This window comes from Capsicum annuum, chromosome 2 (genome assembly GCF_002878395.1).
Source record: "Capsicum annuum cultivar UCD-10X-F1 chromosome 2, UCD10Xv1.1, whole genome shotgun sequence".
Classification (NCBI taxonomy): Eukaryota; Viridiplantae; Streptophyta; class Magnoliopsida; order Solanales; family Solanaceae; genus Capsicum; species Capsicum annuum.
In genome coordinates this window covers 103,636,786-103,652,831 of record NC_061112.1, presented here as the reverse complement: position 1 = coordinate 103,652,831, position 16,046 = coordinate 103,636,786, and the positions used below count along the sequence as shown (strand labels likewise).

The following is a 16,046-nucleotide window of genomic DNA, read 5'->3' as shown; positions in this document are numbered from 1 at the left end:
AAAAGTGATTCCACACCTAAGTTGTTTCCTAGTTTCAGCCAAGTCTCTATGGAAGAGAGAACTTGTGTTTTTCAAGTGTGTTATACAATCTTCAATATCAAAAAACTAAGTAAAGTAACCCTAAAATGTTTCTTATATAGTGTATTACAAATAGAAGGTAAAAAGTCCAAAATGCCCCTTAGAGATTAGGTGCCCTTCTAGTGTGAATTAGTGGTTGTTTTGATATGTTTTAAGCCCTTAATTCCACTTCTCTTGCACACACACATGGACGAATTCAATACACATACTCATAAGTTCATCTACGTGATCGCACTTGTATCACGTTTTAACAAAAAGAACAAAACTTTGACAGTGCACAGATATAACCTTTAACTATTCAAAACTGCACAAATATGACCTCCCTCCAAGTCAGCCCTTTTAACGACGTGGCACCGTGTGATTGGATTAATTTTTCACGTACGCGCGAGTGAAACTCACGCATGGGGTTGCAAAATCGGAAGTCATATTTGTTCATGTTTTGAATAGTTAAAGGTCTTATTTGTGCACTATCAAAGTTTAAGGTCAAAATTATAATTTGGTGTTAAGTTTAGGGTCATATTTATGTATTATGTCATTTAAAAAAGAATTTTATATTTTCATATTTAGCAATAATTTAATTTTAGAATGGTTATTTTATCTTAAATGGCGACTATGGCGTATTTTAAATCATAAATTTTAAAACTTTATCTTTTATTTTTAAACTCATATCAAACTCACTCAGTCATGTAAATTGAGAAGGGGGAATTAATATTTAGAAGTCTTTCTTTATTAAACTGACTCGTATTAACTTCATCAAACTGAGTCTCGTCATATTACTTGACTGACCATAGAAAAATCAAACTCCACTGTCCTCTGCTCTGCTCTTATCGAAAAAGAAAATAAGCGGTGAAGAGAGTAGAGGACCCCCTCCCAAAACAAAGTACCATTCACTTCCTTCATTCATAACAAAAAATTGAACTTCAAGATAGAAAAATCTGAAGCTCTTAATTGGGTGATCAATTCAATCCAAATATATGTAAGATGGTTCATTTGAAAGAAAGATTTGGTTACTTGTTCAACAGCAGATGGCTAGTCTTTGTTGCAGCAATGTGGATTCAGACTTGTGCTGGCATTGGATATCTTTTTGGCAGCATCTCTCCAGTAATAAAAAGCTCTTTGAATTACAATCAGAAACAGATTGCTCGATTAGGTGTGGCTAAGGACTTGGGTGATAGCGTTGGATTCTTGGCTGGTACTTTGTGTGAATTCTTGCCTTTATGGGCTGCACTTCTTGTTGGTGCTATTCAGAACTTTGTTGGTTATGGTTGGGTTTGGCTTATTGTCACTGGCAAAACTCCACCTTTGCCATTATGGGCTGTGAGTACTCTTCTGCTTCAAAGCTGTCCACTGTTTTTTTATTTTTTCTTACTGCTCCCTGTGAGCTTTCATTTTTTTGCTCTCTCGATGACTCGGAGCTCACAATTTTAGAATTGGAGTTAGGAGGTGCTTAAAATCTCAGCAACGCATCTTGTTGCTGTCCACTGATGATTTCATTTGTAACTTTTTTGCTATCTATTGGATGTTGCAAAGCTTCTATTTTTTATGGTGGAATGTTAATTCTGATGTATATTGCATGATGTGCATTAAATTAATAGGGTTGTTACTAATCAGGGATTATTGAATCAATTTTTTTTTTTGTTTTGTCAAACTCAGAAACTATTTTTCAATTATAAAACTTTTTGTGTGGTAGTGCTCTTGCATAAGTAGACATATTTGCTTTTGCATCAATTATCTAAATGGAGTACGGCGTACTACTTATCCAATTTTTGGCTTAATACATAAATAACCCATTAAACTTGTCAGGATCCTCCATTTAGACACTAGAACTAAATCATGTTCCAATTGAACACCTTAGCTCCTAATAAAGTTGAGGTGTTCAATTAAAAGAAGACACAGTTCAAGTATCCAAATGGACCAAATCAAATATCCTGGCAAATTAAGGGGTTAATCAATCATTTATTAAGCTAATTTTCTTGCTAATCAAAAAGCCGAGAGCTGAGTTTACCTCTAAGAACCTGCTTTTGTACACAGATGCACTTCAAGAATTCTGTTTTTTCTTTTTCTTTTTCTTGTTTGACATTTCTATTTTGTGAAAGTTTATAATGTAAAACTGAAGTTGCAATACTATATTTGGCTGAAGGCTGCTTTTAACTTGTCAATCCAATAATGTCAGCTTACCTTATCTAATTACCTGTTTGTCTGATGGTCAGAATTTGATAGATACTCATATGAAGATGTTAAACCACCATTTATTCCCTACCACACGTCAATGTATAATTACTAAAGGAAAAGAGTTAATTTGTCTCTGAATGAATGGAATTAAAACTGATCTTCTCTGTCCAAGTTGTATCCTTCTGCTTGTGTGTACTCAGCAACTGTGCTTGTTGAGTTATTCTGCTTCTTTGCTAGCTTGCATTTGACATTTCAACAGTCTCCTCCAAGTGCTTGTTGAGTTATTCTGCTTCTTTGCTAGCTTGCATTTGACATATCAACAGTCTCCTCCAAGTGCATCTGAATATTCTCATTTCCAGCTCCTCCAAGTGCATCTGGATATTCTCATTTCCAGTAGAAAATATAGACAACTTCGGATACTATTTTTTTTTTCCGTGGTTTCCGGGTGTCGCTTTGCGAACCCGACTAGCTGTACCCACCGGGTCCTGCTGTTTCAAGGCGGGTCCATCACGATTAGTTCCACGGGGCCCTGGAGACGCGGCCGGTTTGTAATGCCTCCAGTGGCCCTGCTGGAGCTCGAACTAGCGACCTGAAGGACTTTGTCCTCAGGCCTTTACCAGCCGAGCTACCCCTCAGGGTTAACTTCGAATACTATTTCTTTTTTATTTTGTCTAATATTGGTCCAAGATGAGGTAAGTGGACCGACAGGGTCAGTAAGAATTCATATAGGGTATCCCAACTTGCTTGAAGATTGATCCATAGTAACAATGATTTTACGCTGTGCATTGGGATCTATATATTTGATCAATACTCTTTGTTCTCTCATACGGTTGACCGTTCACCTAAGATATTGATCAAAGTCCCTCATTTTCTGACCTTCATAATGAATAATGTCTTGTCCATGAAATTATACTGGCAGAACTTAATGGTGTCTGCTAGAGTGCTACTTGGTCAAATATTCCTTGTTTTCTCAAACAGCTGACTTACGTTTAAACATTTCTCTGCAGATGTGCATTCTTATATTTGTAGGAACAAATGGTGAGACCTACTTCAACACAGCAGCTCTGGTCTCCTGTGTACAAAATTTCCCGAAAAGCCGTGGTCCTGTAGTTGGGATTCTTAAGGGATTTGCTGGCTTAGGTGGTGCAATTTTGACTCAGATATATGCAATAATGCATTCACCTGACCACGCTTCACTTATATTTATGATTGCTGTTGGACCGGCAATGGTGGTTATTGCTCTCATGTTTATAATCAGGCCTGTTGGAGGCCACAGACAAGTCAGACCTTCTGATGGGCTAAGTTTTTCATTTGTTTATAGTATATGCCTCCTTTTGGCTTCTTACTTGATGGGAGTTATGCTTGTTGAAGACTTTAGTGATATTAGCCACAATGTCATTATAATCTTCACAGCTATTCTATTTGTCATCTTGATAATCCCTGTTGTGATCCCCGTCTATTTGAGTTTCACTCAAGAGCCAAGAGTATTATCAGAAGAAGAGGCAATTCTAGCTGAGTCACGGAAACAAGATCCTGGAAAATCTGAACACAACGATAGTCAAGAAATTATATTTAGTGAGGTTGAAGAGGAGAAGCCGAAGGAAGTAGACTTACTTCCAGCTTTAGAAAGGCAGAAAAGGATCGCGCAACTACAAGTAAGACTAGCACAAGCAGCGGCTGAAGGAGCCGTGAGGATCAAAAGAAGACGAGGTCCTCGAAGGGGAGAGGATTTTACTTTAGTGCAGGCTTTAATAAAAGCAGATTTCTGGCTTATGTTCTTCTCACTGCTTTTGGGTTCTGGATCCGGTTTGACTGTCATAGACAATTTGGGCCAAATGAGCCAATCTTTAGGATATGATAATACACATGTATTCGTTTCCTTGATCAGCATATGGAACTTCCTTGGCCGTATTGGGGGTGGATACTTCTCTGAGATCATTGTCAGGTACATGAACTTCACTGCCTCTACATTGATGCTATTAATTAATCTTTAATGTAAGGTCTATGTATACTCTACCCTCCCCAAACCCCACTTCTGGGATTACACTAGATACTTTGTTGTCGTCGTTGTTGAATCTTCAAGTCTATAACTATCACACAACCTTGTCAAACAGGGATAATGCATATCCAAGACATGCAGCCATGGCTGTTGCTCAAGTCATAATGGCCTTCGGTCATTTCTTCTTTGCCATGGGTTGGCCTGGAGCTATGTACATTGGTACTCTTTTGGTTGGAGTTGGTTATGGGGCTCATTGGGCGATTGTGCCAGCTGCTGCTTCAGAATTATTTGGCTTAAGGAATTTTGGGGCTCTGTACAATTTCCTCACTCTTGCCAATCCAGCTGGTTCATTAGTATTCTCAGGTCTTATTGCTAGTAGTATATATGACATGGAAGCTGAAAAGCAAGCTCAACAACACCATGTTGGGCAGTTGAATTTGGCATCGGCTTTGACAAGTTTTTTGAACATGGATGAACCTCCAAAGTGTGAAGGTGCTATTTGCTTCTTCTTGACTTCCTTGATAATGTCAGGTCTCTGTATTATTGCGGCTGTTCTAAGCATGATTCTGGTGTACCGTACAAAGGTTGTGTATGCTAATCTGTATGGAAAGTCTCGTACATAATTTAAGAATCCTGGAAAAGGACACCTTCAGCAAATTCGTATTATCATAATTCGCCACTGCAAATCATCAACTGAACACATCCAGCTGAGAGCAAACGCCGACGTCATCAACTGAACACATCCAGCTGAGAGCAAACGACGACGACGAAGGCAATAGAGCCGGGTTTTGCTGTTGGAACTAAAGTCCTGTTTGAGAGAAATATAGTAAATATTAGTGTTGCAACTTGCAAGTGATTTCTGTATTCAAGTGATTTCTGTATTCTTGTATTCCAACTATTGGGATTTGTTAAATTTTGGCTGTCAACCTCCATTTGTTGATTGAAGTAGTGTTGATATATTCTTTGCTAACGGCAAATCCTTTTTCAGCTAGAGAGACATTGACATCAAGAACATCATACCCAAGTGTACGCAGCCTTAGCCTAAACTTGTGAAGGTAGAGGCTGGTATGGCAAACTGAGAGCTCAATAATTTTAGAATAAGCTTTTGATGATAGCAGCTACAGGGAAAACATACAACTATAAACAATAATCCACAAGGCAGGTAGATACCACCAAAGAATGTGGTGCAATTGATGGGGTCACTCCTCCCCTAACCAAAGGTCTCTATCCTCTCCTAAAAAAAGGATACAGTAGATTAATTTGCATAAAGTTATAATGAATTAGGCAAGCAAAAGTTGAACTCCACGAAAAATATTAAGAGATGAAAAGAAAAGGGTCTTATTTGATCTATTACACCGGGAAAAAAGTCTTGAAAGTTTTAACTAATTAAATGACAGGCATGAATGCCTAGCACCCTGTTTATGCAAAGGAAAAACTCTAATAGAGTTCTTCACCAGTAAAGCAGTATTATGGCTGGCTTTCATTGTCGAGGCGGGGGTGGCGGTGGAGGCATATTAGATTTTGCAAATCCCACCCATGCAACAATACCAACAGCAAGTATTACCCATCCAAAAATATCATACTTGAGATCACTGCTCTTTTTCTTTTTTGAAGTCTGCAATGCAAGAACAGAAACATAATGGTGAATCAGCAACACTGATTTGACAGATTGAAAATTAATGTGATGAAACCAGCAGAATTCGTAGAGCTTCGACACCAGTCTCAGGGGACTTTCAGCTTCCAAAATCACCAGGGAGGGTAAAGTAACATAACATGTAAAAGCGTACAAAATCAAAGAGCAAAAAAAATTACTCTAAAGAAAGACATAATGACTTGTTCTGAACAGCAATTTAAAAAGGAAAAAAATCAACACACATTCATCAGTAGTGTTACACTCAACACAGAAGATACAATATTGCTCCTGTCAAGAGATGGGAGAACTAAATACTAAAGAGATACCTTTGTGCTTGTCGATGTTGAAGGTTCTGGTGCCGCCGTACTTGGTTGAATGGAACCATGTCTGTGGATTTCCATGTGCAATTCTGGAGCCTAAATATAATGTAGAAGAACATAAATCTAGACACCCAACGATAAAACGAGGCGTCTCGTGAGTAAAAATATCACAAATTTGACAAAATAAAATAAACAAAACAATTGTAAATTTCCACAAACTGCACCACCGAATCAGGACATTTCTCAAGCTTGTTTGCTTCGACATATCACCAGAATCTGACACTCAATCATTCATTACCAAAGAAATAAAGCAACTCAATCAAGGATTTTAAATTTCTTAGCATGGAGTAACCTTTTTCCCCTTTTCACCGGAAAAAGGGGGGTCAGACTAGAAAATATTGGAACCAGCTAGTCGCCGGGGAGTAAACGAAGCTTCATGTAGTCAGAATTCTCAAATACTCACCATTCTTTGGATAACTAGAATCTGCAAGGTTTAGGGTACATATAGGCAAACAATAAAAAGTGAAGCATCTTTTTTGCAAGCAAGCAGAGTCTCATGCCAGCACACATTTGCTCAATACAAGCTAAGCAATCAGAAAGTCGATAAAAATTATAGTCATCTAAGTACATCTCATTACTATGTCCAATAAATATGACAATAAAAGATACATTAAACTTCATTACACTAACATCCATTCACCTTGTAATAAACCAACATTTCTATGCTCATATAATCTTATATGCAAAGCAACCCTCTCCCTCCCCCAGAGGATTGCTTTGCCTCAACCAACCTTTGGCTTGTGCTTTCCAATTTAATCTTCCTAGGGTTTGCAATATACCAGTAGGGGAGAGAAAGGCAGGGAGGATTCAACAGAGCCCACAAACAAAAATCAAAAGAACAAAAGGGTGTTAACATGACATCTATATTATGGTAGTGTTTCAGTGTCATCACTCATCAGTACGTTCCGCTCAGGTCCATAATGCCTTCCATATAGCTTACACTATACATATTAAAATGCCTGGAGAGGGAGAAAAGCTTTTTCTCTGAACCTTAACAAATCTTTAACACCACAGTAAATGCCGTTTATTATCCATAAAAGGAAGTTTTCAACCCAGGAACAAAACAAGGTCACTTCATCCCATTTTTAGTAAAATAGCAAAGGATATGCCATTAGTTATTCCGGTTGATTAGAAGGTGCAGAATTAGCTAGAATTGAATGCAGAAGGCATGGAAAAACATCTCGTAATGTATTTAACTTGAAAATACTCCTAGCATAGAGAAAAACTTTTGCTTTGCAACCTTACCAAATCTCGGATATAGTAAATGTTGAATGCTAATGCTGAGTCCCACACCGGTTGAGGGAGGGTTGATTGGTCTCTCTATATGGTTTTGTAAAATCCTTACCTCTTGAGGTTGAGTTAGGCCCAAAGTCCATTTTCTTACCATTATTCAGAGACATGACCATCCCAATACTTTGTTTATCTGATGTCGGGCCCCCACGTTATATTGTCCATGTCCCATATGTTTAGTCTCAATGTGTGAGTGTGGGAGGATTGATCGTTCTCTTCTATATAGGCTTGCGCAACCCTCCCCACTTAAGCTTTGAGGTTAAATTAGGCCCAAGGTCCATTCTCTTATCATATCCAGACCCTTGTGAGATCCACTTCTTCATCAACGAAACCAAAGAAAATTAAGAAATACCTAGCCAGCCAAACAACCGACTGCTACCCTAATAAACCACAAGGAAACTTCCTGAGGAAGCTCACAATCCATAATTATGTGAATAAAAATAGAATAAAATAAGTATGGATGTAGCAAAAGAATTTGCAAATTTGAAACTCTCCTGCTGGATCGGTAACTTTTGAAGTATACCTACTTGGTAGTGTAATGATTGGTGCATCTTTGCTTCGCTTTACTTCCAGTTATTTTTTAATTTCCTTCCTTATTTAAGATCCTAAATTTTGTTTTCCTCATCTGTAACTACTTTAGTGAATTCTTAGCAATGTAAAAGGGTATGGAAACTGAAGAGGACGTCAAGAAAACCTTCAGGAACACAATTAGTATGATGAGCAGTCCGATGCACTTACTAACGTCACACATATATTATGTATTGCTGCATGAACACGTCACAAGGAATAACATATTTTGATAGAAGTTACTCATTCTTCGTTAATAACATCCTCGTACTTCTTGCATTTCACTCAATATCAAAGTTGAATAGCAGTCAAAACTCCAATAATAAGTGCCTTTTGGCACTACAATGAAGTAATCAACTTTATCTGATAATCCATTCATCCCTTATTGGAATTTGGAACATGTTTTCTTATTTATAAGTTTCTAAAATAGAAAATGAATGAAACGATTGCCTTCACCTGCATAAACCGGGCAAGCAGACATACAAAAATAGCTAACTACGGCTCGACACTAAACGAAAATTGAATAGACGTTCTAAAGCAATCAGTTTTGAGCTTACATCCAGTTCAATCAACATGTACTATAATAAAGCTAGCAACTTTGGCATCTAAATACCTTACCTGAACAGATACAAAAGTTATTGGATTAGACAAGTAGCCTGTTAGTAGACTGTCAAAATGGGTACAACTCAAGCTAATTCATCAAGCGGTTGGAATAGTAACAAGTACTTAGAAAACATACGTGTATATGATTTTTTCTTAAGCTTCTACCCCTCTGTTCTTAGTGGTTTCTGAAGGAGTTAATATAGTTCGCAGCATAGCATTATGTGGGAACCATATTCTTTCATATTCACCATAACTTTTTGCTATGTGATCTTGATTCTCCCAATACTGTTTTGGCTACGGAAGTTAAAAGATCCACTTTGACGATTTCTTATAAGAAAAATATCCCACCAAACACTTGATATCTAATCCCCTTTGTGGTAGTATTATACATTCATTTGGCAGTTCATATGGGGCTTGGCCAAAAATGGCTCTCAATTCTTATAACATTTTCTAGTTAAATCTATAAAATTATCCATTGAATCCGGATATAAGGTTTCCTCATCAAGTTTCGAGAAGACGCTTATTTTAATGTATTTGGAAACTACCAGCTACTGCACTTGGGGCGAGGGTTCCATGGAAACAGCCTCTCTACCTCTATGAGGTAGTGGGGTAAGGCCTGTGTACATCATACCCTTCGCAGACCCCACATGTGCGAACCTAGTGGGTATGTTGTTGTTGTTGGAAACTACAAGGGACTGAGGTCTGGAGTTTCTGCATAGAGACACACTAGTTACAAGAGGCCTGAGGTAGTAATATTTTAATTAAATAAGTACATATACTATGGATAAGTATTCATAATTATTAAAGTTTCCTAGTCACCTAATTAGATGCAATTTTTAAACAAAAAACTAATTATAGGGAGGAAAGTTTGGCCAGAGAATTATCAAATACCAAAGGAACACAAATGAGTTAACATTCCATGAAGTAACGAGATTTGATTTGTGTAAAATAATTACAACTCGGTGAAAATCATAAAAATATTGAAATTTTTGTGAATTTGTAAGCATATAATTTCTGTATTTATAGATATTAATAGATTTTTGGGGGTATTTATTAAGTTCTAGTTTCACTCATGATATTTCAAGTGGCAAGAGTTTATGCTAGCTAAATGTGGTCATAAGTTTAGTTCTAGATGAAGTTTAAGGAAAAAAACTAAATTAACTAAATGAACCTCAAAAATCAATTTACAACAACAACAACAGTCCCAATATATTCCCACAAAGTGAGGTCTGGGGAGGGTAAAATGTACGCAGTCCATACCGCTACCTCCGAGGAAGTAGAGAAGCAAAATGGGGAGATAGACAACACGTAACATATCATATTGGTGCAAGAAGCAAAATGAAGGCTCGCCTCTGGTTGTCTGTGATAAGAGGTACCACCATAACTTAAGGGTAATTTTTACATAATAGTGATTAGACCGACTACGTTGTACGGGGCGGAGTGTTGACCGGTCAAAAATTCACACGTTCAAAAGATGAAAGTTGCGGAGAAGAGAACATTAAGGTGAATGTGTGGACATACTTTGAAGAGATAAGATCAGGAATGAAAATATTCAGGACAAGGTAGGACTGGCCTTCGTGGTGGATAAGATGAGAGGAGCACGCCTGAGATGGTTTGGACATGTGAAGAGAAAAAGTGCAGATGCCCCAATGAAGAGGTGGGAGGGGTTCGCAATGGCAGGCATCAGGAGAGGTGAAGGCATGGCAAAGAATTATTGAAGGGAGGTGACTAGACAAGACATGGCGCATCTTGCGCCTACCGAAGACAAGACCTTATATAAGAGGTTTGGAGGCTCCGGATTAAGGTAGAAGGTTAGTTGATAGTTGTGTGTTTTGCCAAATAGAATTTGTGGTAGTACTTGGGCCTTCTTTCTTACCAGTGGTATTAACACTATTCTCGTGGCTTCTTGTTCTTCAATTCCGATTATTACTTGTGTATTTTTGAGGTTTGATTAATGCATTATTTTGTTAGCAGCACTGTTCTTTCGAATGTAAGTTGTGTTGCTCCCATTTTACATTATTTCCTTTTTTTTTACTACTCTCATTTCTGTATTCCCCTTTTTCAAACTCCTTGAAAATGCTATATTTTAAGTCGAGGGCCTATCGAAAACAACCTCTCTATCTCTATGATGTAGGGGTAAGATTTGCGTACACTCAACCCTCTCCAAACCCCACTTGTGGAATTACACTAGGTATGTTGTTATTGGTATATAGTTATGCTTAAAAATATCAGTCTCAGTTAAAATAATAATTTATAGTACACTTTGTATAGTTTTTATATATCTAAACTTTAACTATAAATACTAAGTTGATCTAATTCTATTTAGCTTCAAAGTTTAGTCAAAATGACTCTCGGAAAACGAGGAGTGGCACATAACAAAGGGAGAATAATTAGTAAGATGCAATAAATGTTCCAATTGAGAACAAAAACGTGGCTCTAAAGTAACCCAAATTTTACCAATGTATATAATGACAAATAAAGTAAAGGGTAATCTAATATTCCCTGTGCTCCAAATTTTATGTGTCTTTATCTTGGGCACCACCATGTGAGAAATCGCTTACCAATAGAAAGTAAGAAGTGATTTCACTAAATTACCTTAATTAAATGTTTCCAATTTAATATGATTTCTTGGTTATGTAAGAATTTAGTAAGTGTAAATTTGGACAAAAATTAACAAAACCTTCTTGATTATGTGAAACTACTTATTTCGAACTAAATGTAAAATCTAAGAATACTATAATATGAATAAGAGAGCATGGAAAGATTCACGAAAAGTTACTACAATATCAATATACACCAATTACATGGGCCCACGTAGAATGAACTTAAGAAAAGAATGATTGCAAGGAAAAGGCAACGGCAACAACCACGTGTAGCAGCTTGATATTATTCATTTGGAATAGCTAAATACAATATAAAGATGGAGAGCATTAAACATATAGAGACTTAACTAAAACAGTTACAAAAGCTTCACCTTTGCAGTAACTTCTAAGGACTTGCGGTAAAGGTCATTTGTTGGATCCTGTATTCAGAGTAACAAAAAGCTAAGCTAATTGCAACAGTAAGAACGAATACATCAGGAACCTCTGTTGAGAAAGATAATATACCGCATCAAGTGCTTGCTGAAAGCACTGAGTTGCTCTTTCAAAGTAAACCTTAGCCTCATCCATATCAGGGGTTAAAAATGCATGAGATGTATGCGCATTCCCGAGACACCAAAGCGCATCATGTTTTTCAGGATTAACAGCCAATGCCTCCTCCAACTTTGAGGTTGCATCTGCCAAGATAATTCCCCAACGCATAAATTAAACAACGATAAATGCACACTTTATCAGTCTCTAAAAGAAGAGAACTTCAAAAACTCAAATGTACCAAAACAGTTCTGCCTTTACTCATGGAAATAAACATCAATAATCATAAACAACATATGGAAGAATTTTTTCTTTTTAAAACAAACTGTTTAATCGAGACACAAATTAAAGCAACTCAATACCAGAAATCATCTGTTTCGATTCCGTCACGGGCTGAAACTGTGATAATTCCAATAATGCACCTCCCCATCTCGTCAAGTTCTGCATTTAATGTTACACATATATATACACAGCAAACACAACATAAGCAATATACAAGGAATAAAGCATCTAACTTCAAACATCAAAATCCAATTATAAGCATAACGACTCCAAAAATGATAGATTCTCCCTCCATTCCTTTTTACTTGTCACAACTTACCTTTTGAGAGTCCACAATTATAAATTTTGATCTAATTAATTTGGGTTTCAAAAAATAGTTATACTGACTGTGGAAAAGCAAACATGACAACTAATTTGGAAGGAAGGGGAGTAAAGAGAAAGAGGAGAAAGACGAACATCAGCATCGAGGGGATTCTGAGCGTAGGTAGTTTCGGCACTCTTACGAGCGTGTTCGAAAAACAGTAGACGGTCGAAATCGTTTTGCATCTCCATGGTCCGTGTGTTTAGGGTTGTCCCAGTTACCCTTAACCTCTTGGTTGGTTTTTGACGAAACTACTACCGTCGGTCTTTACAATCCTTTTTCACTTTAATAACTTGGGCGCTACTATTGTTGACACGTCATGGGTATTGAGAGAATAAAAGTGGGCTTTTAATACGATGGATCAAGGTCCATTCTCCATGGGCTAGTTTAAGGTAATGTCTCTTGTTAGGTCATTTAAATGAAGGACGTATATAAATTCAAACTATAAAACTAGTCCCTTATAGAAACATAGAATAAAACTGCATATAATAGATTTTTATGATTTGAGTCTTGATCAGACAGGCTCATAGCTAGAGTTTTAGTGCAATGAGTTTTTTTTTTTTTCCTCTTGTTAGGCTACTATTTAGATTTTGTCTTTATTCTAAAAAGGTGTAATATCTCTTTAAAAAATTTATCTTTTCGAACAATGTATACTTGAGTTTAATGTTTGTCATATTATTACTTAACATTACAAACAAAATATTAAACAACCATTAATGTTTGTAATAACTTACCAATTTAGAATGTGATGTAATGTTTTCTCATTAGATTTTAGTTTGCTCCTTTATCATTGTCTCATAAGTTTCGAGAGAACTAAAAAAATCATTATTTACTAAATAATTATCCTAAAAGAAATAACTAATGAAACTTCTGCTATTTCAGTCAATCTAAATGCACATGTTTGTCATTAAAGTAGTGATAATCTACGTCCAAAGTGTTATAAAATAAAGATAAAATATCAACATCAAATTTAAAGAAAGGACAGAATTTTAGAAAATTTTAATAGTATTTTTATTCTGGTACTTCATATATTAATAAAAATGTACAAAAGGGTGGCTATTTATAGACCACCAAATTTACCCCCTAAGGTTGTCAAGCTTGATATCAAGTTGACAACTTGGCCAACTTTTTTCGGTATTCAAATCCAAATTGAACGAGTAACTCTTGGTGCTCAAATCAATTTGATTACTAACTATTATCTCTAATTAATGACATTTCACACATACATATGTCACTTGACATTCATATTATATAACACTGGTGTCCATTAAATAGACAATGTGTCTTGTTAAAACCTTACTATGATAACCCAATGAAAAAAAGCTCAGTGAAGAAATATTATGTGAAATGTCATTAATAATAGATAATAGTTAGTAGTCAAATTGAATTTGAACACAGCATTCATATCTCGTGCACCATTTCTTTTAAGAAATACGGTGTTCAAACTCTTATCTCGGAGATAGGAATGTGGAGATTCAAAACCCAAGGCACTAGTCATACTTTATATTTTACGAATTTTATTTTTCGCATAGTAAATTATTTGTACCCTACTAGCACTATACATCTAATCTTTGGATTATGAGTTCAAATATTCATTTTTCAAGTGAAATAAATTACTTGAATTACATACTTTTATTTGGTCAATAATTTATCTGTTCATATTTTTGACAGATTTGTATTCAAGATTCTCGATATTATTTATAATACTGAGCGCTATATTATATCAAAGATATCATCGATGATGTAATACCCCGAGAATTCCAACCAATAGTAGAATCATGCTTCAAGCTCATGAGAAATAAATTATAGTGCTTTGGTAGTTTTATGGTCGAAATTGATATGTATTAAGGCCTCAAATAGGTCCTAGCTATTAGACTAATCAAAATATCCCTTACCGATTGAATTCTTAAGAAGGATGTTGCTATAGTCAACTTTAAACAAGCATATCTTTCATTCTACTAAGAATTTTTGAGCTCATGACCCACCAACAGATAGATAATTGAATTACCTTTCCAACGATACTAATTTTACTGCAATTCAATATCAAAGTAAAATGTTATGCTTGTTTTACCAGAGAGTTGTCCGACTGCTGAGGTGCGACGGAAAAGCTGACGGACCGTCAAGTCAGTGACGGACCATCACTCTAACCGTCGCAACTTAGGCAGTGGGCCTATTTTCTGGCCATAAAATGATGTTTTGAGTGACGGTTAATCACCAAAGTGACGGTCCTTCACCCAGACTGTCAACCACATCTGTTCAAGTGATTTAAAGACGTTTTAATGAGATTTTTGGGTCTTTTTCCACCCTTTTTAACCCCTAATTCCATCAAATTAAAAAACATAACTCCTCATTCATCCTTAACATCAAAATTAGGGTTTCTTTCAAGAACATTCCCTACGAATAAGATTCAAACCCCTCCTCAGAAAAACTCAAGAATCAAAGCGTCATCATTCAAGAACCTTCAAGAAAAGCTACTCTCTTTCAAGATTCAAGCTTTTGAGGTATGTTAAATATTCATCCATGGGTCCTTTTCACTCATGGAGTTCAAGAACCCAATTTCAAACTTAAAGTTATGATTTTTACATGATTATTATAATTTTTAACCATGAATTCTCATGAATTTCGATTCTATACCATGTTTACACGAAATTGTTGTTGTTATTAAACCTCACATTTTTAAATGGTGTTGTTTATTGATTTAAGACTTAATTGGTGATTTTATTATTGAAATCATACTATTACTACAAGATTTAAAACCAACCCCATGCTTAGCTTAAACCATGCATTGCAAGTGTTTGATAAAATGCCTACAAGAATGAGTTTTGAATAAATGCTTGCATATCATGTCATCAAAGTTTTAGTATGATCTTGCTATATCAAGTCCTGGGGGTTTCAACACCCAAAATTTAGTTGCTTACCTAGTTTTCAGTATCTACAGAATGGTTTCAAAATAGTTATGAGTATTATCAGTTCAACCATTTATTACATTCAGTTAAACTCAGTTCAGTCTAATAATCAATGTCATTCAGTTGGGAGTAACACTTAGCACCGAGTGAGCGTAGGGATGGTGTCTCCCCCGTCAATTAGGCATGAGTCTCTAGTAGCAGTCTCTAGGTTCCAGACCTATGGCACCACCGTAGATTTTGAGGGGTCCCCCGTCAGTTAGGCATGACACCCTCGTCCTTCGGGACTTCAGATTAGTAAATCCACACAGCCAGTGTTAGTACCCGTGGCACGGTAATGACACTCGTCCAACTGGATTTACAGGTTGGACCCTGATAATATATCAGGGCATTTTGGTTATAGCTAGCTCCCACAGTCTCAATCCAGTATTCAACTCAGTAATTCAGTTTTAGTTTTGCTTAACCATAGTATACAAATATCAGTTACTCATTTATCAATACTTAGTATTTCAGTTTTCAGACTATATTCAGAACATATTTTTATGCTTGGTCATGCATGCTCAGTCTTTATAGATTTTATGCATTTTACTCAGTACTTCATGTTATACATTCATTCAGTTACTTCGTATGTATATGAAACCATGCAT

General features: G+C 36.2%; 2 protein-coding genes across 2 annotated transcripts; one reads left to right on the top strand and one right to left on the bottom strand.

The window, feature by feature from the left end:
• Positions 1 to 748: 748 nt before the first annotated feature.
• LOC107858857 (protein NUCLEAR FUSION DEFECTIVE 4) lies at positions 749 to 5,194 on the top strand. Its single transcript, XM_016703659.2, has 3 exons — positions 749 to 1,395; positions 3,258 to 4,195; positions 4,365 to 5,194. Exons 1-3 carry the CDS (start codon positions 1,060 to 1,062, stop codon positions 4,870 to 4,872), a joined length of 1,782 nt encoding a protein of 593 aa, XP_016559145.1. The 5' UTR covers positions 749 to 1,059; the 3' UTR covers positions 4,873 to 5,194.
• A 350-nt stretch (positions 5,195 to 5,544) lies between these two features.
• On the bottom strand, positions 5,545 to 12,871 carry LOC107858858 (mitochondrial import receptor subunit TOM20). The gene is made up of 6 exons (XM_016703660.2): positions 12,592 to 12,871; positions 12,216 to 12,294; positions 11,830 to 11,999; positions 11,697 to 11,744; positions 6,209 to 6,298; positions 5,545 to 5,864 (listed from the first exon to the last, which is right to left on the bottom strand). Exons 1-6 carry the CDS (start codon positions 12,685 to 12,687, stop codon positions 5,730 to 5,732), a joined length of 618 nt encoding a protein of 205 aa, XP_016559146.1. The 5' UTR covers positions 12,688 to 12,871; the 3' UTR covers positions 5,545 to 5,729.
• Positions 12,872 to 16,046: the final 3,175 nt, after the last annotated feature.

What these genes read in the sequence shown, in the direction of transcription:
- LOC107858857 (XM_016703659.2), top strand. Translation starts at nt 1,060, where the DNA reads ATGGTTCATTTGAAAGAAAGATTTGGTTACTTGTTCAACAGCAGATGG. An exon ending in CACCTTTGCCATTATGGGCT is followed by an intron (nt 1,396 to 3,257) that starts GTGAGTACTCTT and finishes ATTTCTCTGCAG; the next exon opens with ATGTGCATTCTTATATTTGT. An exon ending in TTCTCTGAGATCATTGTCAG is followed by an intron (nt 4,196 to 4,364) that starts GTACATGAACTT and finishes CTTGTCAAACAG; the next exon opens with GGATAATGCATATCCAAGAC.
- LOC107858858 (XM_016703660.2), bottom strand. Translation starts at nt 12,687, where the DNA reads ATGGAGATGCAAAACGATTTCGACCGTCTACTGTTTTTCGAACACGCT. An exon ending in TTCAGCAAGCACTTGATGCG is followed by an intron (nt 11,745 to 11,829) that starts GTATATTATCTT and finishes CTCTGAATACAG; the next exon opens with GATCCAACAAATGACCTTTA. An exon ending in CCTTAGAAGTTACTGCAAAG is followed by an intron (nt 6,299 to 11,696) that starts GTGAAGCTTTTG and finishes CATTATATTTAG; the next exon opens with GCTCCAGAATTGCACATGGA.